This window comes from Chelonoidis abingdonii, chromosome 7 (assembly GCF_003597395.2).
Source record: "Chelonoidis abingdonii isolate Lonesome George chromosome 7, CheloAbing_2.0, whole genome shotgun sequence".
NCBI lineage: Eukaryota > Metazoa > Chordata > Testudines > Testudinidae > Chelonoidis > Chelonoidis abingdonii.
The window spans coordinates 57837704-57861656 of NC_133775.1; the positions used below are offsets into that span (position 1 = coordinate 57837704).

The window sequence follows — 23953 nt, forward strand, 5'->3', positions numbered from 1 at the left end:
CTTCCCCTTCGCACTTGTGAACCAGCACAGCAGAGCACAGCGCAGGACTCAGCAGAGCCCAATACAATTTGACTGATGTAATGTTTTTCTGTACTTGTTTGATCAGCTGGGTGGGGGACAGTTTTGCACGATCTTCTGAAAACTGCACAAGAATTTGTATTTAATGCTAATAATACACATCTATCAAAGCGCTTCATATAGTAATGATTTAGGGGGAAATTTTCAAAAGTGAAAGGCTCCTAAGTCACCTTGGAGCATAGTCAGTCACCTAGTCTATTTTGAAAATATTACCCTTAATTGCCAGCAGGAATTCTGAGGTTAAGACTGCATCCATTTTGCACTAAAGCAGTAGTGTATATGCAGTATTGGCTGTTAGAGCCTGTTTCACTGAGAGAAGAAATATTGGCTTTGACATTGAGGTTATCCCTCTAATTTTGAAAAGCTGCCTGGGAGCTTTGCCTTCACCTGAACAGCTGTCAGAGATCTTGCTTGGAGAGCACTTCTGGCAATGCACTCAGCCTCATTCCAGTGTTGCATTGCAGTCGCAGGACTGGCCAGGGACCCCGCATTTGGCTGTGGTGCTAGAATCATTGACTTTTCTGAGCTAGACGTGTCAGTGCTCTGAACTGAGTTACGCTGATGTTGTGATGTAACTAGGCGTTCTGATGAGTTGCTGGCGTGTGTTCACTGTGTGCTGAGCACATGAAAGGCAGAAGATTCAGTAGAATTCTGATTGCTGTTTAGCAACAAAATGGCAAATTAAATGAAATGTGGCTAAATGTGAAGTAATGCACATTTGGAAAAAATAACCCCAACTATACATATAATATGATGCACATGCATCCGACGAAGTGGGTATTCACCCACAAAAGCTCATGCTCCAATACGTCTGTTAGTCTGTAAGGTGCCACAGGACTCTTTGCTGCTTTTACAGATCCAGACTAACATGCTCCCTTCTGATCTAACTATGATGGGGACTATTTGCTGTTTTTTTTTTTTTTTTTCCTTTTTACAGCTAATAGCGAAAGCATCTTGGAGTCCTGTGGTGTTCTTCTGAGACGTCACATGGCAATGTGCGGTGGCATAGTGCCAAAAAAAGCAAAACGAGTTCGGCGTCATTAAAAAGGGCTAGAGAATAGAAGGAGCTATCTTATCCCTTATGTGTCCATGAACTCAGTGTGATATGCGAATGTGGTCTTCCTCTTCTGGAAAAGCGCTATGGGCATTAGAAACGCTCTAGAAGCAGGGCACTCAAATGATAGGGGTTTGAATGGGTCCCATATGATGAGAGATTACAGAGCTAGCGCTTTTTCAGCTTGGAAAGAGAGACCTGAGGATATGATAAGGTTGTAAATCATGCGTGACTGAGGAGAACAATGAATAAGGAAAGTATTTATGTTTGTCCGTATAATATAGAATAGACGCACCAAATGAAATTAATAGGCAGCAGGTTTAAAACAAATAAAAGGAAGTTCTTCATGCAGCACACTGTCAACTTGTCGAACTCCTTGTCTGAGGCAGTTGTGAAGGCTAGGACTATAACAGGGTTTAAAAGAGAACTAGATAAATTCATGGAGGTTAAGTTCATTAATGGCTATTAGCCAGGATGGATAAGAAATGGTGTCCCTAGCCTCTGTTTGTCAGAGGGTGGAGATGGATGGCAGGAGAGAGATCACTTAATCATTACCTGTTATGTTCACACCCTCTGGGCCACCTGACATTGGCAACTGTTGGCAGACAGGATACTGGGCTGGATAGACCTTGGGTCTGACCCAGTATGGCCATTCTTATGTTCATGAGGCCATATGCTAGTTGTGTAGTTAATTTAATAAATGGCTCCGACTGGTTAGTTATTTACTTATTTATACCCCTAGAACCTGCATTTGCCTCTAAAACCAGGTTTCTTTGTTTTTCAGGATGACGAAGGCCAGACAGCACTGCATTATGGTAAGCTGGTTTTGGATTTACATTTGCCTATTAACTGCATGTTTTCTGTTTAAATAAATAGTATAATGTGTAAAGCATATTTCAGAAGAAGTAGAAGCAGGGAACTGTCCAGAAACTGGAGCTGGATTAACCAGGCTGGTAACTGCAACAGCAAATTCCAGTGGAAAGTGTCGGAAAGTGGTGTGCAGATGTTGTAGCAAATGACCTTTGGAATCTCATCATATTAATCTACTGATGTTGGCCTGGTAGCAACACTGTGAACTACACTGAGGGAAGCCCCATCCTCTTTTACCTTTACTGTCATCTAACATCTGTCTGGATCCCACCTTCACCTTCTCTCTCCGATCTTGGCTCCATCTGTGTCTCCCCCACTCTGCATGGTTAACAGGGCTTCTTTCACTTGGGCTGCTCCATTTTCTCATGTTTGGGACACTCTTCCTCCATTGCACTCGCTGATTCAGTTCCCTTCCTTAAATCTCACTGTGAAGCCTTCCTTTTCCTTTTGGTTAGTGGTTCACTTTCTGTATAAAGCCTTTTGCGGTCCTGTTCTGGATGCAGGATACTGGGTAGCATATCCATGAATCTCTGTTGCCAGAAATGTGGCTGTTGGACCTGCTAGCATTAATGTGTTGGAGGAATCATATCAAAGAGCACTGGCTGGCCTATCCCGGACAAGCCGTGTGTGACAGGAGGATGTTACAGAAACAGTACCGTGAATTTTTCTTTTAGAGAAGATTGCTGTGGCTTGAACTGACAATGAACAGGTTATAAGCCTAGCTTATGCTGGGAGCACCAACCTCAGAGGTTCTGCACTTAACAAAACAAACAGCATCGCTCCTACTTCTTGAAACTATGGCATGTGTCACTGCTGCAGTTGAATCGTAATTAGCTTTGACTTGTAAAAACCTGACTTGAGGTTCTAAAGTAAATCTTTTTGTGTAGTCTTTGTAGTGAAAATTGTGATCTATACAAAAGAGAAAAGCAGAGGCTAAAGTGATACACATACAGTGCTGACGTGCAGAGAATGAAGAAAAAAGGCTGATAAATCTGCCAGAATATTTTCCTAAATTAAATAATTTATCATCATTGTTTTATAGTTGCTGTGTAATTAGTGACACTTGTCACTCGGGTAGTATTTGTGCCTGGCCCTCCTTCAGACCCCTACCAAAAGGACATGAACAGGATAGCAAAACGATTGTAGAGATCAGTGCAAGATGCAGAGTTTGCATCTAGATCTAAATCTACCTAAATTCTGGGGTGTCCAGACAAAGGGTTCATTAAGTCTGACACTTTGTGATTTTTCCCCACCTGCCCCTTCACGTACAGTCCATTGTTCCTCTTACTTCAAACACAGCCATTCCTATCGCCCCAACTGAAATGTCATTGTTTATTGTAGCAAACAATAGTGGTTCTGCTGTCTGAATAACACTATCTTAATCACCTTTTATCCTCATGTTGTGCTTTCTCTTTGTCTGTCTCATTTGGAGTTTTGTCCTTTCCTTGTTAAGGGGCAGATCCTACCACCTGGTTCACAGGTGCAGTTTAATTGCACAAGAGGATCTTCCAATCCTTTCTGTAGCAGAGGGGGCCCGAGGGTGACAGAGGCTACTTTAGCCATTAGGCTGGAATAGCTCCCATGCAGCATCTCCCCTCCCACTCTCCAGCCTCTGTGCAGATCCCTAGCACCCATCTACAGTGATTGAACTGGGCATGGGTTTTGTGGCTTACTGGTAATTTTCTCAGGCACATGATCAGACTAGCCAACAGTATCTGCCTGAAGCAAAGGATGCAAGTTGTGTTATATTTATGATATTATTTGTTTTCAGAAGTAAAGTAGTGCCCCTGTGGCACCCTGCTGAGTTGGGCGTGGGGGTAGTTAATAATCACATTTTCCATTTTTTTAAAAATGCAATTTTGATCTCTTATATGCAATATGTTGTAGCCATGTTGGTCCCAGAATATTAGCGAGACAAGGTGGGCGAGGGAACAGAACAAATATTACCTCACCCACTTTGTCTCTTTTGGTCTCTTGTTACTTTGTCTTAGAGCCACACAAACAAAAGGGAAACTCCCTGACTGTACAGGGGAAACCAGGAAAATGACTCTGCACAAAATGCCGTCAAGTGCATGGAGTAACTGGAGAGGGAAAGGGAATGCTTTTTCTCTACTCTTTATTTAAATTACAGTAACAACGGTAGGTAAAAATTCTGGACAGCAATATGATCAAGGCAATAGTGTCCCTTGAAGTAAAAGCCACTATAGGTGCACTCCAAGAAAGTCTTTTTTGAAAAACCTGGATAGTGTGAATAAAAAGTTCTTTTAAGAGTGAAAAATATTTTACCTCCAGTTGCTTTATTGACGCAATGTTTATTCCTCCCTCTTCCCTCTCCTTCATTTGGGTATACACTCATTCCCCGTCCCCTTCACTATAACTAATCCACAAGAACATCTGCTTGGATCCTTACCACTCAGGTCCATTCTAGCTCCATATGTTGTCCCCTCCCAGTGCTCTCTGTCTGAATGTGTCTGAATCCAATCTGCATAACATTTCTTCCCTCTTTTCCCTCTCCCCATTCTGAAGCACTAGTAATATGTTACGTGAAGCCTGAAAAGATCTGGTTAATTTAAAACATTGTTTTGACTGGAGTGATTATTACTTAGAACTAGAATTTATTGAAAATCCTCAAGTATGATTGTTACTGGTGCTGCATAATGGAGTTATTAATTACAACAGAGACACACAGCAGCTTGAGTAAAGTGCCTCCTTTTGGGATTGACTGCAATATCTCCTTTTGTTGCAGCTTTACAGGAGAGAGGACAGTAAGACAGGGACAGTTTTGGGGGGTTTAGCCATCCCCCTTTATGAGTTACTTTGGTCTGACAGCTGTCCTTGTGGTGACAGCTCTCCTGATTACAGCAGGTGTCAAACTCTGTCCTAGATGGGTTGTAAATCCTGGATCATTCCAATTGGCTCTGACCCTGGTTTAATCGGAGGTTAAGTGGAGGCAACACTCGAGTATGTGCCTCCCAAATGGGCTGCATGTTATGAGCTCCAAATGCACCCACCTGCCTTTGCTCCCCTGTAGGATTCACTGGCTTCTGGGCATTTGGTGCTTGTGGTTATATGCAATGCTTATTGCAGAGTTGATCAGTATAAGCATGGTCTCCCTTGTAAATGTCCTGTTAGTCTCCTGCTCCTCCTCACCATGCTCCCCTCCCTCTACCTACAGGGAATACTAAAATCATTGCCTCTGTGTCTCCCAGAGGAAATCAAGGCTTCTCCTTGCACTTCCAATCACGTGATTTCAGAGTGGGCAGGTTCTGTATCCCCATGAGCACTCTGTCTTCCTTGTAAAGCACCATCTGTTCTGCTCATTCTGTGCTGTGGGAGGGGACGTTGGAGTGAAAATAAAAAAAAAAATGAAATTCATCATCAAAACCCTGAGGATTAATGGAGTCAGTAGGCGAACTGCGCTGAATGAAAATTCATCTTCACCTGTGCCCATGTCAGGGCCACTTCTCTGGCACTTGACAAATAGAGGTTCCCAGGGTGCCATAAATTCAGCAGCTGTTCTAACCTCCAGGGACTTGTTCGTGCTGTTCTGAGATGGGTTGATGACCACTTGGATTTCCCAGTATAGCAACAGGGCCAACACATTGCCTCATGTTGGGCCTGGGCCGGAGAAGTGCTGAATACCTGCTGAGCAGTCGTTTAAGGATGGAGGTACTTAGCACTCATCAGGATCAGACCCTTGACTGGTGCAAAAGCTGGCCATTTTGCTTTGCAGTGTATTTGTGACAGAGAATGAAGGCTGGTCTGCACTAGGATCTTACATCGGTATAACTACATCTCTCATGGGTGTGAAAAATCAACACCCTTGAGAGATGTTGCTATACTTACCTAACCCCTGGTGTCGAATTCTTCCGCCAGGGAGGTGGATTACCTACGCAGACAGGCGAACCCCTCCCACTGGTCTCAGTAGTGTCTGCACTGAGGCGCTCCAGCAGCACCACTTTAGCATTTTCAGTATAGAGGTGGCCAGTTTCGTAAAGATCTATCACTTCTGTAAGTACTTCCCTGGAGATGCAGGTTCTGAGATGTCTCCATCTCAAGACCAGCTGCTCAGGATCACATAGATTTGCCTCCATGGGAAACCATGATATTGGGTTCCCTTGCATGGATCCCTCAGCTCTCTGGAAATGTTCCTTTCCTAAAGGTTCCCTAAGAGCTTGTTGGATGTTGCTCTCTCCTGTGCCACTCCATTTGGCATTTCTCTCTCTTCCTGCATCCCACCTGCTGCTTTGTCATCAGTCCCATCACTCCTTGTTTTAACATATGCTCCAATCACACCTCGAGTTTACTTTGATTAAACTTTGCTACTTGTCCCCTTGGATCTGTCAGAAACTGCAGTGTAATGTAAAAAACGCTAATTACTACATCTAGCGGCATAGAAGAGTAAGTCACTAAATTTATTAAAGTGCCTGAAATATAATTAAAACTAACAATTAACAGACAGCAAACTGCCCTCCTGACAGTCTCATAAGGCAGATCAGCACTGAGACATTTTAGGTCTCAGAGGAAATCTGTGCTACAAAGTTATTTTAAGGTGAAATCCATGGGCCAGATCTTCCACTGATGTAAACAGGCACAGCTCTTTTCTTATTATTGAAAAAGGCCCTTTTTTGAACAGCCCATGTTAAATTGGATGGGGATAAGAAGTGGCAGCTTGGCAGAGACAGAGTCCTTAAGGGGGGTGGAATTTGGTTTTGTTTTGGCCTAGTAATGAGAATTTGAGGAAAAAAAAAAAATTGTTGGTGCCTGCCTGGTAGTTTCCACCTAGCAATAACCCCTCTCTGTCCTGGAAACTAATGGGCACTAAGCTGCATGTACGGGTGTGTTTGTGCTCAGGTGGAGTTTTGGAATGTAATTTCTTTTTACATCGAAAGTGTGTATCAATGGGGAGCTCATGGGCTGAGGCAGGGAGTGAAAGAGAGGTGATGGTCTCTGAACTCGATGTGGCTCCAGAGAAGCCCTGCCTCCTGCTGCATTATGGGTTAAGGGGCGTATGAAATGAAGCAGGGGTCTCTAAAAGCCCTGCCTTGTTCTGTGTGCAAATGCATGCTCTCATGGAGGGAGGACTCCAGAGATACCCTAGAGTTCTTTGTCCTGACGCTTGATGTATGGTTTGGAACAACGGAAATATCTAGTATGTATTGTCCCTTCCCCTTGCAGTAGTAAATCCAAATCCAAGTAATTTGTGCTAATTACTCCCAAAGCAATATTTACCATACGCTGCCAAAAGTCAAACACCAGATTGACTCTACCCTTTGTCTCCAGCCTCCGCCTGTGAGTTTTTTGACATTGTGGAACTGCTGCTGAAGTCTGGAGCTGACCCCACCCTCTTGGACCAAGAAGGCTGCCTGCCTGAAGAGGTGACAGACTGTAAAGCAATCACTTCCATGCTGCAGCAGCACACAGTTGGCAAAACCTAACCGGAAGGATTGCATCAGCACGGGGCTTCAAGAATGGACAGAAACGGCAATAATCCCCCCCCAACCCCCGTCCCCCAACCCTCATTAATATGCATTGTTTTTTGAGAGCTGGGCATGACATTTGGGAGGGCTGGTTCCTGGCAAATCTACAAGCATAAGTCTTCGGAAGGAGAGATATGGGAAGGAGTATACATTGCATAATAGGATCCATTTTTGCATGCTCTGGAATTTAATACTGCTCTGGGTGGGTTGGGAGACTCAGACAACGCTAGTGAGAGCTGAGAAGTGAACAATCAGCACTGAAGATTCAGATGTGACCAGATGAGATCTGTTGAAATCAGGTGTGGTACCATTGAGGGAAGCTGAGCTGTATTTCCCTTGGCGCAGACAAATACTATAAATAAAAGAAAGAGCACAAGGTTATATGTTGTTCCTTTCTGGTCTTTGGATGTGGGGTAGTGGCCTGATTCCTGTGAAGCTCTTTGACCTGGGGCCTTTCAGACGTCACCAGCACACTCAGCTGAGGGGGGCATTCCAGAAAGTGTTCTTCAAAAAGAAAATGACCAAAAAAAAGACGGAGCCAATGCAATCTCCAACCTAGTTCCATGGGAGATGATGGAGTTTTTAGTGTGTGTCTCTCTAGTCTAGATATAAAGTACCTTAGTGCATCATAAATGATGTAAAAGGAGGAGAGAGATCAGTACTGTGCCCATATCTTGAGTGAAGTCACAAGGAATAATTGTATCATTCATGCAACTGCTTATTAAGGGGAAAATATTGCAGAGTAAAAATGTTGTTACCAGTGAGTTACTTTTATCTCCAGCTCCTTGTCACATGGAAATAGTAAAAACTATCTCTGATAGTAAAAACACCGTTTGATCTTCCAGTCTAAACAGGTCTGAACCATGATTTTTAACTCTCCATAGGGCAGGTGCAGATGCTAGTGATCTGTAAGAACCAACAAGAATCTGTCCGAAACTAACCAGCCTTGGAGAGAGGGCTGAGGATCCATTAGGAATGGCTTCTGTTTTGGAGGGGGTTGTGGAAGTGCAGAGAATATGTATATGACTGCAGATTAATTGCTTGTGGGGGCGGGGTCCTGCTTGTGTTAACCAGGTCACAGTGTTATGGTCCAAGTCAACAGTGATAGCAGTGTTCAGGGACACTTAAAACGTGGGTTAGACCTACCTACACTGCAAGACCAAGCCATGTTTTTATTGTCGGAGAATTACTGCACTAAACGGCTCCTAATGGCACTATTAGGAGCCCCTCAGTCCAGTAGGATATACAGTGTGGATGGATCTTTAGAGAATCTGCACTGTAATGAGTAGAACCTGAACTCCTTGGACCCTATCTCCTTCCCACAATGCATCCAAAGCCTGAGACCCATTGAGTCAAATGGGAATTGTCCCTAGTAAAGACTGACTAGAAAAAAAAGTTTGCAATTTGGTCCATTGACTATAGCTGCAATATGGCACCAGACCCTTTTAAACTTACCAAGATTTGCTCTGCTTTGTTGTGCGTGAGAAAATCTCTCCCTCCATAGCAGCTGTTTACTAGCCCAAAATCTGCAGTTGCAGATGAGGTGGTTTTATACGTACATGAAGATGGTGGATGTTCCCCCTTATTTACCATGTGATTTTTACTGATTTTCCTGACTGTAGCCAAGTAGTTCCTGAGCCTGAAGTGAATGAGAGCTGCTGAGTTCTTAACACTTGTTTGGATCAGCCATGTGTAGAATCGTAGGACTGGAAGAGACCTCGAGAGGTCATCTAGTCCAGTCCCCTGCATTCATGGTAGGATTAAGTATTATCTAGACCATTCCTGACAGGTGTTTGTCTAACCTGCTCTTAAAAATTTCCAGTAATGGAGATTCCACAGCTTCCCTAGACAATTTATTCCAGTGCTTAACCACCGTGACAGGAGGTTTTCCTATTGTCCAACCTAAACCTCCCTTGCTTCAATTTAAACCTGTTACTTCTTGCCCTGTTCTCAGAGGTTAAGGAGAATACATCTCCCTCCCTCCTCCTTGTAACAATCTTTTATGTACTTGAAAACTGTTACCATGACCCCCCTTAATCTTCTCTTTTCCAGAATAAACAAACCCAGTATTTTCAATCTTCCCTTGTAGGTCATGTTTTGTAGCCTTTAATAATTTTTGTTGCTCTTCCCTGGACTTGCTCCAGTTTGTTCACATCTTTCCTGAAATGTGGCACTCAGAACTGGACACAATACTCCGGTTAAGGCCTAATCAGCACAAAGTAGAGCAGAAGAATTACTTTTTCATGTCTTACTTACAACACTCCTGCCCCAGAATGATGTTTGCTTTTTTTTTAAACTGTGTTACACTATTGACTCATATTTAGCTTGTATTCACTATGACCCCAGATCCCTTTCCACAGTACTCCTTCCTAGGCAGTCATTTCCCATTTTGTATACGTGCAACTGATTGTTCCTTCCTAAGTGGAATACTTTGCATTTGTCCTTCTTGAATTTCATCCTGTTTACTTCAGATCATTTTGAACTTTAATCCTCCTCCTCCAGAGCCCTCACAATCCCTCCCCACTTGGTATCATCCTCAAATTGTGTAAGTGTACTCTCTATGCCATTATCTAAATCATTCATGAAGATAGTGAACAGAACCGGACCCAGAACCGATCCCTGCTGGACCCCAGTTGATATGCCTTTCCAGATTGACTGTGAACCACTGATGATTATTCTCTGGGAACGATTTTCCAATCAGTTATGCACGCAAAATAGCCCCATCTAGGTTGTATTTCCCAAGTTTGTTTATGAGAAGCTCATGCGGAACAGTATGTAGGTGGGAAATGTGAATTTTGCATCTTAGTTTTTGGCATTCTTTTTTTTTCATAATCTTGGCCTCGATGCCTCTTTGGCTTCAGTCAAGTTGTTGGTCAGCACGTGCCTGTATTACAGTAAACACTCCCCCACCTAGTTACCCTCATGGTAGAATAGAGGGCATGGAGTCGCTGGTCCCCACCCATGCTTTAAGGTGGTCTGTACAGAGGCTCAGTAGAGGGACAATATGGCATAAATGAGCACTGTTGCTCCCAGTGCTGGGCCTGTTCTCTGAATCAGCAGCCTCATTTCGTTGGTCAGATTCCAAGGCTCCCAGATCAGCCCTAAGGCCATCACCCAATACCGATGAATGAGTCAATGAAAAGACTCCCATTTACTTAATGGATTTGGGATCTGCTCAAAGTTCACAACTCAAAGAAAACTTTAAATGTGAAATTGGGTTTCTGGGCTACATTTTTAAATGTGGCAGGCCGTGTAAGCACATGTCTGCTAATATACACAACCAGTCCATTCAAAGCAGTGAAGCAGTGTCACACTTTAATAGAAACAAATATTTATTGGAGAACTGGTTCACTTTGGATAAAACAGCAGGAGAAAATCATATGTGCTATGCAAAGGTGACCTATTGTATGATCTGCCAGGCTGAGAGTACAACTATGATACACTTTAAAGACAGCTGCACCAGGTGGCTGTAGTAACATGGAAATACGCATGCAGGCTCTCAAATTGGGAATGTTGTGATCTAGTACAGATTAGACGTAGCTGTGTGGCACCAAAAATTAATTGGCAGTTGCTGTGCAGAATAAGAGCTCATTGCTTTCAACTTTTTACGTTGTGTGTAAAAGCCAGGAAATGTTGTGAATGGTGCTCATCTCACAGAAGCAGAATAGCAGGAGCTGTGGACTCATACACAATTATTTTTTTTAAATCGTTGGTTCCTTTAGGGAAGAAAAAGTGGTGATTTTTATGTGTCCATTTCTGTTTGTTATGAAGTTGTTTAGCCTCCGGCTGTGTTTAACCACATGACAGCTGCGGTGCATTGGAGGGATTGTATGGCCAGGGATGAACATGTGCCATGCTGCTGAGCATTAGCAGTTGCGTACTTAAGTTGCATTAACTCCAGGGGAACGTTAAAGGGTAAGCACAGAACAGAAGAGGACCAGCGGCAATCAGGTTTAAAGGATGAAGCTAGAGAAATATCCGCAAACTATCTGGATTAGCGGATCTACATGCTTACATAGTTGCTGTTAAAAATTAAAGTTTTCCCGTGCACCACAACTAACAGCGTTTAATTCCAGTCACTTAAGGTAGGTGTTTTGACAGAGACTGAAGCGTTATCTCTCTCACCTGCCCCTTAGCCATTTAGAGAATCCAGTGGCATACCCCAGCATTCCTCTTGGGAATACAATTGTATGAATTTGGGCATGGCTAAGAGGAATTGCCAGATCTTCCTTAACTTAGGTCTTCCACTGACTGGGCGATGGAAACTCGAAAACACTTCGCTCACTGACTGAATGTCTCTGTCTTTATGATTGTGTCTGCAAGGGGCTGTGCAAAAGTTTCTGTCCTCCTATGTGAAATGTCAATAACAACCCCTGCAAAGTGTGCCCACATTGGATGGTGATGCATTGCTTATAAATGGATGTCAAAATAAGTCGGTGTGGTGGTCAGAGGTACATAATAAGTTTATCACTTGGTTCCACAATTTATCACATGACTGCAATTAAGTGTACAGATCTCAACTCCATATGTGTGAAGTGTGTATAGTACCCTGTCTCGTGTGTGTGTGTGCGCGCGCATGTATACAGGTATATTGTGCACATACGTTTGTATAATCCTGAAAGTTTGTCAGTTGCTTTTGGCTCCACCAGTGGGTGAGGGGGATATATAAACCCAAGCTCACTGTGGTTACACTGCTATTTATTTTGGATTGGATGCAGTGTTGTACAAAATTAAGACCCTGTCTTGTGCCACTGTGGGGCTGGGTAGAGGTTAAAAAATAGGGAGGTCACCTTCCTGTATTGCCTTAACATGCTGCAGCCACCTTGTCCTTGCCTGGGATTTATTTTTCCTTTCACATTGAAGGTTATCCCTGTTTGCATTTTAATCTTCCTCAGGGAGGTTCTCTTTGATGGACAGTTTGTGTAATAAAAAGCTCTCTTAAAATACACTTGCACATGGATGAAAAGTGGCAGCAGTGTTGCCCATGGCTTTCATGCAGTACATTTGTGGAGCTTAGGCCTGGAGATGTTTATAGCACTTTAGGTCTGTTTGTGAGTTTGGAGCCCTTCCAAAAAAGAGAGCGAGACATATATTATTGTTTATAATCTGCTTTATTCTGCCAAACCTTTCCCCAGCAGCCTTGTGGATTGCTGTTTAAATCCCTCAGTGCCTTTAACTACCGATACACAAAGTGGTTAATGTGCATACAAACTAAGCTTGGCATCCACTCCAGGAAATCACTTTAATTGAGAAGCATTAAATGTTAAAATGATTAAAATATATAAAGCCACCACACCCTCGTGTAGGAAGGGCCTCACTCCACACGTGGTATAGTTCTAAATACTCCCACAAGTGTGAGTAGTGTGTAGGCGGGTTCCTGAAATGGACAAAGCATTCGTTTTCCTGCATCATCTATTTCATGCTACTGCAGCTTAGTGCACAGCTCTGCTCTGTGGCTGGCAGTGGAAGGCTGCAAGCGGCTGTATAGAAGTGTTGAGAGCCAACTGGGTGAAGTGTGGTAGGAGACAGGGCCTATTTTTATTCATCATTTCTGTTTCTTCAGGCACGGAAAGCCCTTGTCCCTCCTGTTCTGTTCTGTTTACCAAAGCAGCCATGTGCTGAGGTCCTCCTGGAAAACCAATGGAATTCCAGCTTCCAAAATCCCTTTCCCAGCACATCCAGTACCAGACCAGCTCTCCCCTCATTGATATCCAGCGAAATGCAACTGAGGGCAACGGGATTACAGCAGGGTAGCTGAGATCTGAGTTTGGCCCAGGATGAGGTACAAGCAATGCACAGCACTGCAGAGAGGAACCTCCCTCCATGACCAGCACTCCAGTTATGTGCCTGGGAACACGCTGCTCAGATGCTTCTGCTTTGTAGTAATGTCCGTCTTGTTACTTAATTCCCCAGAACTAGAGTGACCAGATGTCCCATTTTTAAAGGGCTGTCCCATTTTTTGGGACTTTTTCTTATATAGGCGCCTATTCCCCCTCATCCCTTGTCCCTTTTTTTCACAGTTGCTATCTGGTCACTCTACCCAGAACAAAAAAACAAGGAGTACTTGTGGCACCTTAGAGACTAACAATTTTATTTGGGTGCCACAAGTACTCCTCGTTCTTTTTGCTGATACAGACTAACATGGCTACCACTCTGAAACCTGCTACCCAGAACAGGAGATCAGAGTGAGTGAGGGGCTCAGACAGCCCCACAAGAGCTGAGCTGTATAGAGGGAATGGATAGTGGCAGGGGGGTTGGGGGGGAGTTTACAAATTGACAAATTTGGAAACATTGTAAAGCCAGTCTGGCTGGGAAGACTTAGCCATGGCTACAGAAACAAGTGTCATGTTCCCTGTAAACATGAGCCTGCAAGGGCGGGGAAAGAGAGCCAGTCAAAAGGATGCTGTTTGGACCGTATGAAATACAGTTTGTTTGTCTGTTTTCCTCTTGTTCTACTAGCACCTTTATCCCTCCTCCCCCTTCACTGTGGGATCCCAGCTAGTGAGGCTGGCTTAGGTGCCAGAAGAGGAAGTGTCTCTACTTACCTGTCTGCTCCGACCCTTCCCCTTCTAACACAGCAGAGGCCAATGTGGCGGCTAGTTGTTTGCTTCCCTCTCTCGGCGTCAGCCCCTTTGGTGATGCCCGCAGGTCAGTGCCAAGCTTTGTGAGGTGTGTTGAACACTTCGGTTTTTAAAGTGAATATTGAGGCCCAAAAGAGACCCTGACAGGGCGTTTGAAGGCCTTGTTGCCACAGCCTTTACTGATTATGGTAGAGAGGTTTAGGTGCCCCAGACCCGGACCCAGCCCCTGCTGTGCTAGGCACCATACAAGCACAATGGCTTGACAGGGCCCATTTATTAGTGACCTCTAGTCACCAAGGGGTGCAGAAAGCAGTATGGTATAGTACACCCACTCCCAACGCTCTTCGCTCCCCTCAGCCTGGAATCGACGCCCGATCCTCAGCTGTCATGCACCCCCCTCTCCTCCTTCAACTGCATATCTTCCAGCAATCCCTTCTCCCCAGCAGCCGTGCCTGTGTTTTCCCATCCCTGTTAGCCAGAGCCTTGTTTGCAGGGGGCAAGAAAGCTGTTTGAGGTACGGCCTCTCTTGGTCAGTGACAAAAAATGTTCAAAAATAAGTCATTCGAGCTTGGATTTGTGGGATCGGTTCTCACTGCACTGTAAGATCTAGAGGCTTTGAAAGGTGTTTCAGGGGTTAGGTGCCCAGTTCCCAGGAACTCAATGGGAGTTGGGCATCTAACTTCCTTTCCCTTCTTTCAGAAATCTCAGGCTCAATTTCTCTGTGCCTCAGGTTCCCCATCAGTAATAGGGGGCAGCTAATAGACACCTACTTCACAGCAGTATGGTGAGGCTTAGGAATATAGGAATGACCAGATTTGGGAAAACAAGTTGTCCATCTAGTCTGTTATCCTGTCTCTGATAGTGGTCGACACCAAAGGTACTTCAGAAGATGGTGCTCAGTTCACTAGTCTTGTGAAGCTCTTGGTGATCCTTGTATGAAAAGTGCTACAGGGAGGGTACAGTATTACGGCTCGTCTCCAGTGCGTGGGTGGAAGAAACTTTGATTTAAACTAGTGGCACAGAAGAAAAGACAGGAGACATCAGCTGCTAAAGAACTTTCCATATTTATTTCACAGAGCTTTGTGTTTGGACCATACACATCTCATGCCAACGCACAGGAGGCATAATACAAAGAAATGCACCAGGTTCTGTGTTGCTTTCCAAAGACACATGGCAATAAGTAAGTTTTTAATGATTTTTTTTTTCCCAGGAAACAAGACTTCACTTTTGGAACTGTACAAAATTTACACTGCAATGGGCGGCTGTGGTGGACTGGGGAGGAGGGATTGTCGAGCTGTGGAAAAGAGCCTGGGGAGCCATACTACGGTAGAAACTGCATTTAAAAAAAAAATACAAGCAGCTTCTGTGCTACAGGATCCACGACGCTATGTTTGTCCTGGGTGTGTCTTCCGCAGACAGAGCAGGTGTCTGTGAGCATGAGCCTTTGGGAGAAGGCCAGAGGAGCACTGAGAGCTCATGGTCCCAGGCGAGGCTCGCTGCAGGAAGCTAGCTCATTCACCAGCAACTAGCACAGAGGGTGGCCAACATGGAGGTGCTGCCAGGCAGACTGGTGGCAGGGTTGCTGAGTTCTGTTTTTCCTTCAGTCGCTGTGTCAGTGTGGTTGGAGCAGCTCCTGCAGAGGTAACCAGCCAGCAAATCCAAGCGAGAGAGAGCATGCGCGGCTGAGGTGCTTTTCATTTAGCTTTCAGCACGTCCAGAGCCCTTCAACAGCAGGCAGTAAACCACAGCCCATTTCTGCTTCACTCAATTCTTTTTCAGCTCACCGGCTCCAGCTTTTAAAGTGCAATGTTTAAACATGAGCATCTTCCTCCCCCCTCTCCCCCCCCGCCCCATCCACACCTGCCTCCAGGATGCTAGAGCAATGAGTTCTGTGCTGCTCCAGGTAGAGACTAACAGCAGGCAAAGACCTGTGACAATGGGATGCCCTACATTAGAGCAGCATACACTTCAGGGGGCCACTAAGGGGAGAGACAGATTACTGTATGCTTAGTCAATGCAGTTTCTGGTTGGGGGGCAGGGGTCATTTATACCAGGCTTTAATCCTTCCTACAGGCCCCAGCCAAATTCCAGTGACTGGAGCCTGGAGGAAGAAGTTCTGGTGCACAGGGAGGTCTCTGGGATACATTTGCTGGTGACCTTATGGTGTAAATTGCAGAGGCAGCTGGCCGCAAGCCACTTGAGTGACTCAGGGTGGAAGCTACGCTTATCTGGCACTCTGGGCACACACTACAAAGGGCCACACTTGCCTAGGGGGCACCTGGATCAGAGCTTTGGTGCCTAAAACAAAGACTAGAGAGGTAGGATCGGATTTCCAAAAGCGCCTTAGGAGCACAGGGTCTATTGAAAGGCAGTGGGATCTGTGCTTGGCCGAACCTTGGGCCTTTTGAAAATCCATCCATAGATCTTTATGGAAAAGTCCTATAGGATTCAATAGAACATGACACTCTTTGGCCATGGTAGGGTTTGAACCATCCTTTAGAACTTGTACACCTGCACTAAAAGCTACAGGAGGGTTTAAAAAATGTCAGCTATCAGGATGATCTCATTTTTTATTAGAGTCTACAGCATTTTAGAATCATTTCTGTTGAGCCCTGGAGGAAAGAGGAGGCATCAGAAAATCCACTAACAAGAGAGCATCAGGATATGGGTACACCACAACTAAAAGTGTGATTGACGCAAAGGGAGCTTTCATCTAGCTAGTGTGGGGAACAGTGGGAGTGAGGACATGGCGGGGTGGGCTCTGGCCTGGGGTAGCTGTCCCAGTACAAGCCCACCAGTACCATACCTGGTTGCCAGCCCATGCCAGGGTCCATGCCACTAGGTCTTTATTGCTGCTGTTACCCTCACTAACTGGATGAAAACTAGCCTGGCTTATCTCCCTTCTGACCTAAGTGTACCGCACACAAACGCATTAATGTCGCACTAACCCCACCTGCCTAGCCTCAAATCTAGCCCTTCCCGAAGTACACACAGCTCCCATTGACTTCAGGGACTGTTGTATCTCCGGCTCAATTTGACCCACAAAGAGTACCAAATGGCATGTTATGCGCCTCTTTCTGACACACTCCTACACGTAGCTTTGAGCACCATTTGAACCACTACAGAATTCAAGCCATGTTACAGCCGTATGCAGTACAAGGCTACGTAGGCAGGCTGAGATTTTTCAAAGCCATTTAGGGGGAGAAGACACCATGTACCATTAATAGAGGCTGGTTAAATTCACTAGACAGAGCTGAACATCTCAGCCACATTATTTCCTTATACTTCTATGCTCTGGGCTGGAGCTGCTACATGCCTAAAGCGTCTCTACTCCCCGTTGTTCGCTGGCATTGTCCACTGCTTGACACAGTTCTCTATTTGCACGTTTTATTGCCTGTAATACAGTTAAAGTAAAACCTTTTCTTTTCCTATTTTGATCTAACCTATTTGGCATAAATGGTTCCCCTCTCTTCCCTGGAGCCATTTCTGCTCACTAGCGACATGGCTTTTCTTTCTTTTTAATCACCAGCATCGTGAGTGATCCCAGCCCAGCTTTGCTTAGTCAATTGTGGTTGTGTAGCCTCCAGAGAGAGGACAGAAGACTGGTGGTTTGGGGAAGCCCCGGCTTTTGTGTGTTAAATTCATTCCTGCCAAGTTAAAAAGGTAAAACTGTAATAATGCAACCCAAGTACTCCTGTTCCACCATTGACAGATCATTGTCAAAACAACTCAGTTCAATGCTCCTTTTAACAGAGAGAAATCTGGGGATGTCTCAGTACCCCTTCTCCCCAAAAAACTAATTCTAAAGAAATTGCAATGAATAAACATTGTATCTGCCTTGTTCCTTAAGAGAGATGAGGAAACTGTTTTGAATGTGAACACGTTCAGAAGATTCATGGTGAAAATGGCATCAGCTCACTCGACAGATCTGAACATGCTTGGGCATTAGGTCCTGACTGCTTACTGGTTCATGGTGAAGAATGCTTGATTCCTGTTTAGAACAGCTGAGCTGGGAGAGCAAGCTGGGTTCCGAACTCCAACTCCCTTCAGCTCACAGGATCATTGTTATAGAAGAGGCAGGAGAAGCCCAGCTCTGTTATGACACACACTGGTGGGAGGTAGGTTGAATGTGCAATGCTGGCTTTTGATGCCAACTGAGCAAATCTGATATGGAAGCCCCAGAAAGTTCAGAGGCGATGCATACGTTAGGTTCCCATTCAGTTGTGTGGCCCAAGCCAGTCTTCACTGAAGTCAATAAGCATTTTTCTATTGACTTCAATGGAAATTGGGTTGGGTGCTTAGAATCCTTTAGACCTGCTTGCACACAAATTAATGCTGGGAGGAACCTAAATGCTAAAGAGCTAGAGAAAGGTATTAGATGGGATATGTGAAAGAAGGGGATGGGGTGTTGTAACATACTCACATATACAGCTTCCGCCAGCTGCTTTTCTAGCTGCCCTCTGCCTCGCTCCTAGCCCTTTGCTGTAGTGAGTGTCCCATCATCATGGCTGCAGCAGGGGATGTGGGACAGGAGGGGGCCCTCAGAGAGCTGGTTATAGGGCTTTGAGTTTTAGCACAGATCTTCCCAGCCGGTGGGCTGCTGTACCCTATGCACCAGGCAACAATCCCGCAAGGGACCATACACCAGCTGGGGATAAGCAGAGTGCAGAATGCTCCAGCCATGCACCTGAAATGCCCCCGCTGCCCCAGAGCCAGGAATGTCAGCTCTGCATCACCTAAAAACCCCTCTATGCCAGGGAATTCAAAGCCAGGCAGATCCAGCTGCTCTGGCAGCACAAAGGAATCTGACTCTGGATAGGGCCCCTCCTGCTGCCATTTTTAGCATAATTTTCCTGTCTCTAAGGCCCTTGGGAACACAAACATTGTGTTTGGCTAAAGATATTTGATCCAAAGGCAAGTCTGGCTCCCCCTTGGCTGTTAGACATGGTTTGGCTAGGCCACCTTTTGGCTCCACCAAAGAGGACTGATTTGAAACCTGAGGCTATGCTGCTAGTGGATCGAAAGGTGACCCCATGGTGGGCCAGGTGACTTGGCATTCCTGCTGCCGGGTGAGACAACAACTCAAGTCTCCCTTTGCAAGCGCCACAGGTGACATACCACAGGTGCAACCCCCAGCAGCGAACAAGAGCCGTGCAACCAGAAGAGTTCATCCACTCTCCAAATCAGCCAGCAGGAGCGCTCCCAGTCAGGCTGGGAAATCCCTGCCAGGGCTCTCCTGCCACCAGGCGCTGCATTTGCAAGTTGCACAGCAGGTGTGTGAGTGAAACTGCAGGGCATGCTTCAAAGCTCAGGTGATGGGCCACTTGGAAGGAGTGCTCAGTGTGAGACAGAAGATCTGTGAGATCCAGCAAAGCTGGTGAGGGCTGGCTGTATGATGGGTGGAGAAAGGAAGATCCAGCTGGTCCCTGGAGTCTCCAGGCATTATTATTAACCATTCATAGGTGCTAGGTGCTGTACAGCTGGAGAGAAAGACACAGCCCCTGCCCTGAAGACCTTACAATCTAATACCAAACCATGCTGTGCCAATAAAGACCTTTCCTCTTGACCTATGTCAGTGTCTCCAATGATTCCAGCCTACCCGGCTGGCCCCAGACAAGATGCTTGAGGAGGAATGGGGACAAAATCATCTTCATCCACAATAAAAGCTCTGAGTGTGGAGAAATCCCAGGAGAGGAAGCATCACTGAGCAGCTTTGACCCTGTCATGGTGCACATGTGTGTTCGGGATTGGGTTGCTCAGTCACAGCTCGCCTAGTGGAAAGAGGACGAGTCCTTCCAGCTGCTCTAACGCCACAGGCTGTGGGGAAGAGGGGCCCTATGGCTTCTGTGGATGCATGTGTTTTTGCAAGAGCCTACCAGAGTGTGTGAAGATTTCCAGATGAGCTTGGAGCTAAGTGTGCAGCCCCTCTCAGGTTAGCTTCTCCCTTGCAGCATCTCCTATTTGACATTCAGCATCTCCATCCTCGACAAAGAGCACACTAACACCCACAGAGCCAGCTGCATGTGAAACATCCGTGCACTCTCCAGCAGCACTGAGGCAAACGCAGCTTGGGGGTCACTTTCTAGTGACATGAACCCGAGGGATAAAACCCCTGTGGTGCCATGGGCAGAACCATTTCCACCCTTCAGCTGAACTGAAGGCTTCTGAACAAAACAGTCGGGGTGGAGCTACTGGCTATAAATTAATGGAGCAGTCCCATTCCCCAAGAAGCAGGATGATAATCTCATGGGACTAGACACCCTTCTTCTCTTGCACTAAAATCAACAGTTCTACTGTGTTTATATCTCTACCACAGACATCTTGGCAGCATAGAGTCACATTGAAAACCCAGTAGCTAAAAATAACCCTTGAAAATAGAAGATGGCTTTGCTGTCTCTTTTTTTCACAGCAGGCTCATCCAAAGGAATCACACACTAGGTGGCTTGGTTGGTTTGAGAGCCATCTTCATCCTCACCACCATTTGGCTTTATTGATTGTCTTTCCATTACACTTTCTCGCTATTTGACTTGCTGTCTAATCAGCCGGCGGCCGAGGGGCTTTATCTGTGAGGGAGCACATGGCCTTCTACTAAAAGCAAGAAAGTATCAGTTTATGCACCAGCCTGGTGGAAAATGACCATAAGGGGATGTCTTGAATTATCTCCCATGGACAAATTCCAGCCGACCTTACTCAAGGGCCGTAGAATGAAATCACTCAGGGATTGTCTGCACTGGGAAAATGTATTGTTATAACGTTAGCTCCGATAGTGCAGCAGTGTGGTGTGGTACCAGACTGGGCACCAGGCTGGGAGTCAGGAGACCTGCATTCTAATCCTGGCTCTACTCTTAAATTAGCCTCATGGCCTGGGGCACATCCCATCACCTCTGTTTCCCTTCCCACACATGATCTGTCTTGCCTACTTAGACTGAGAGCTCGCTGGGACGGGGACTGTCTGTACAGTACCTGGCACAATGAGACCTCTGGGCCCTACTGTAATATAAACATTAATGATATAAAACATGTTAGCACTCAGTGTGGACAAGGACTGTTGGGGTTAGATTCATATCAGCTGATAAGGCATTTCCAGAGTGCGGTTAGTCATTACCACTGACATGATTTTGAACACTGCAGTTATTGTGGGGTTTACACGTTCTAACACAAGGTTCTCACCCTTATGCAGAGGGGCCAGTACAAAGTCTTTGCACCACTTAGCCTTATACTGAGGGCTTAAGTGGCACATAGGCCTTGTGCTGGCCCATTGCACATGGGTAACTTTCACCCATGGTACCTGTCTAGTGCTTTGACCCAATGCTTGCAGTAGGACTGCTCCTTGGCCTGATATCCATTCAACCATATTCCTGAACAGCCAATGTTAATATTCAGTGGGGATGGGAGGAAAATCACATTTTTATACTGAAGAAATCTTGATAACGTTTCTCCCCCAGGGTTGTCATTATTTACTCTGCCCTTTCGGGTCAGCCCCCTGCCCTTGGTAAAGGTATAGTGCTTGGCAAGCGTGGCCTGATTTTGGAAATGCTGCATTTCCATAGCTATGGGGAAGGTCAGTTCAACGGCCCAAGCACAGTCAGTTCCTGATAAGAGCAAAGGTTTTGGAGGCATTTATAATTCGTTCAACTCCAAGTAAGAGAGCGCCAACTGGAGTTTGTAATAGCCAAGATCTGCTGAGCCAGCCAACATGTGCTTCAAAAGCACTCAACAGCAAAGAGTCTTTGACCTGGAGAGAATCAATGAGTTTGTGTTTTACTATGAGCCTGAAAACCTAGAATCAGATACTTTATGCCAGTGTTCAGAAGGGTGCCTCCTGCCCTCCAGCTCCCCAAGGGAAAAGGGAAAAAAACCACCACGCTATCATTTCACAAGCCTCCAGGAACCAATGGTGGATTCCCATTGAAAATAATGGAAATTTTCCGGTACAATATGTCTGGGATTCTTGAAGGTTGCTTGTTGTCTCTTCTGCTAGTTTGAGCACACTTTCAGGCCATAAGAACGAGTGGGATGCGGTGGGAAGCAGGAAATGCTTAAAAAGGAGGGTGATCCATTTCATCAAGCCAAGAAGCAGGACTTGTTGGAAAGTCTGGATAGCCTACACTGCTTCCTGTAGAAATATCAGAGGTTGGTCCCCCAGCCATTGCTCTGAGTGTCTGGCTTACCCCCTGCCCTCCATGTGCTATAATTCCCAAATTAGTGTCCATTGTGTAATCCAGACCATTGAGCAATGGAGTATGGGCAGGAAGGGATGATATGGAAGATGGAGACTGAGGAATTCCATAGGGGCTTCCATCCCTCAAGTCCTGGTAAGATTGTCCTGTCCCATCCATGGAGAAGCTTCCGTTCATTAACTGTCCATTAGCAACATCCCCAACATTGCTGTAAATTCTATTGGTGTGGCCAAGCTCAGAGAGGATCTGATCTTCTGTGAATGAAAGAAGGAAGATTGATTTATGAGTGAAAACATTCTGTGGTCAGAGCCAAACGCATCTCTTGAGTGACTTCACTGGAGTCAGTAGGGTTACACCAGGAATGAGCTGGACCAACAGAGCACATACTCAAAGAAAACTGTCCCTCACTGAAGGCCAGTCGTATGGCATCCTGAGCCAGATTCTCACTTGACATGAGCTGGGGGAAGCTCTGTTGCAATAGAGCGATGCCAATTTACACCAGCTGCACATGTGCTCTCCCCACTCTGCTTAGTACTTAGCCAGAGTAAATAGTGCAACTAATTAAGAATACATTCTGAATGGTACCACAGCTTATTTCTACCCTTTTGCTAACCCCACACGCCTCCCTCTGTTCTTGTAGTGCCTTTTGTACAGCTGAACACAAGACAGGATTACTGTAAATCTTTTATTCTTCAGTCATATGAAAGCTGGTGGCACATAACGGCCTCTTTTGGGGAAGTTCTCTCGCCAGATGCATTCGCCCTCATAAAGGGCATCGTAAACTAATTATGGACCAGGCTTGATACACAGGCACTACAGACCAGTTTGGGAGCCATAGCTGGCTCTCATTAGACCATAAATAATCAAATAATTTCCGGTGGCTTGTATGTTTGCTGCGATGATTCAAAGGGGCCATTTTTTAAAGTTATACTATTGTTAAATGATTGCTTTAAAGTTATTTTTTCAACTAAGTTCCATTCAAATGATGGGGTTTAACTGATCAGAAATACAGGGGGCAGCAGGGAATAGGTTTCTGGCCAGACCTATACAGTATTTGTGATTAGGGTGACCAGATAGCAAATGTAAAAAATCAAGACGATGGGGGGTAATAGAAGCCTATATAAGAAAAAGCCCCAAATATCGGGACTGTCCCTATAAAATCGGGACATTTGGTCACCCTATCCATGATTCTTTTCACTATATGTGACCCATCCGATCACAGTATAACAATGGCCTAAAAAACAGTTCACAGTGATTGTTGTATTTACACTGCAAACTCCTAACTGAGTGTTCAGACCTGGGTGGGGAACTCCCAGAAGAAAGGCCAGTGACACAGGAGCTGCCTGTGCCCAGCCCACAGAGCCTGCCTGCTTAGCTGGAGCTGCGGACTTAGGGTTTCAGGTCTAGAGTTCCCGGTTCATTTTCTAGTGCATCAGCCAAAGTGGGGGCTGTCACACCATCCTTTCCCAAGTCTCCCTCTACAGTCTCTGGGGAACCCCTTTCCATCAGCTGTCAGGCTGCTGCAGTGAGTCTTGACAACAGCTGAAATCCAGCTGTCATGGAAGAGGGTCCAAGTCCACTGAGCTGTGCCAGCCTGTAGATGGCTGCTGGTGTGGGTCCGAGGTGAGTTTCCAGCAGGGACTAGCCATTCATGCAGATACGAATCACAGTGCCAGGGATGTTAGCTCAGATACACTTTTCATGGGCTAT

The 23953-nt window shown here is 45.5% G+C and overlaps 2 protein-coding genes across 3 annotated transcripts in view; one reads left to right on the forward strand and one right to left on the reverse strand.

The window, feature by feature from the left end:
• The window catches only part of ACBD6 (acyl-CoA binding domain containing 6), a 161258-nt gene extending 143371 nt beyond the window's left edge, over window positions 1–17887 (forward strand). Inside the window, exons 7-9 of one of the 2 annotated variants that reach the window (XM_032796183.2) lie at window positions 1917–1947; window positions 15140–15243; window positions 17593–17887. In XM_032796183.2, coding sequence (XP_032652074.1) covers window positions 1917–1947; window positions 15140–15243 — 135 coding nt within the window. In that variant the 3' untranslated portion in view covers window positions 17593–17887. Of the gene's footprint in view, window positions 1–1916; window positions 1948–7285; window positions 7862–15139; window positions 15244–17592 lie in introns of those variants that run through there. The other variant, XM_032796182.2, reaches the window with a different exon arrangement.
• Window positions 17888–21760: 3873 nt separating this feature from the next.
• The window catches only part of LHX4 (LIM homeobox 4), a 63773-nt gene continuing 61580 nt past the window's right edge, over window positions 21761–23953 (reverse strand). The window contains exon 6 of the mRNA XM_032796195.2: window positions 21761–22497. Within this exon, the coding sequence (XP_032652086.2) occupies window positions 22103–22497 (395 nt within the window). The 3' untranslated portion in view covers window positions 21761–22102. The remainder of the gene's footprint in view (window positions 22498–23953) is intronic.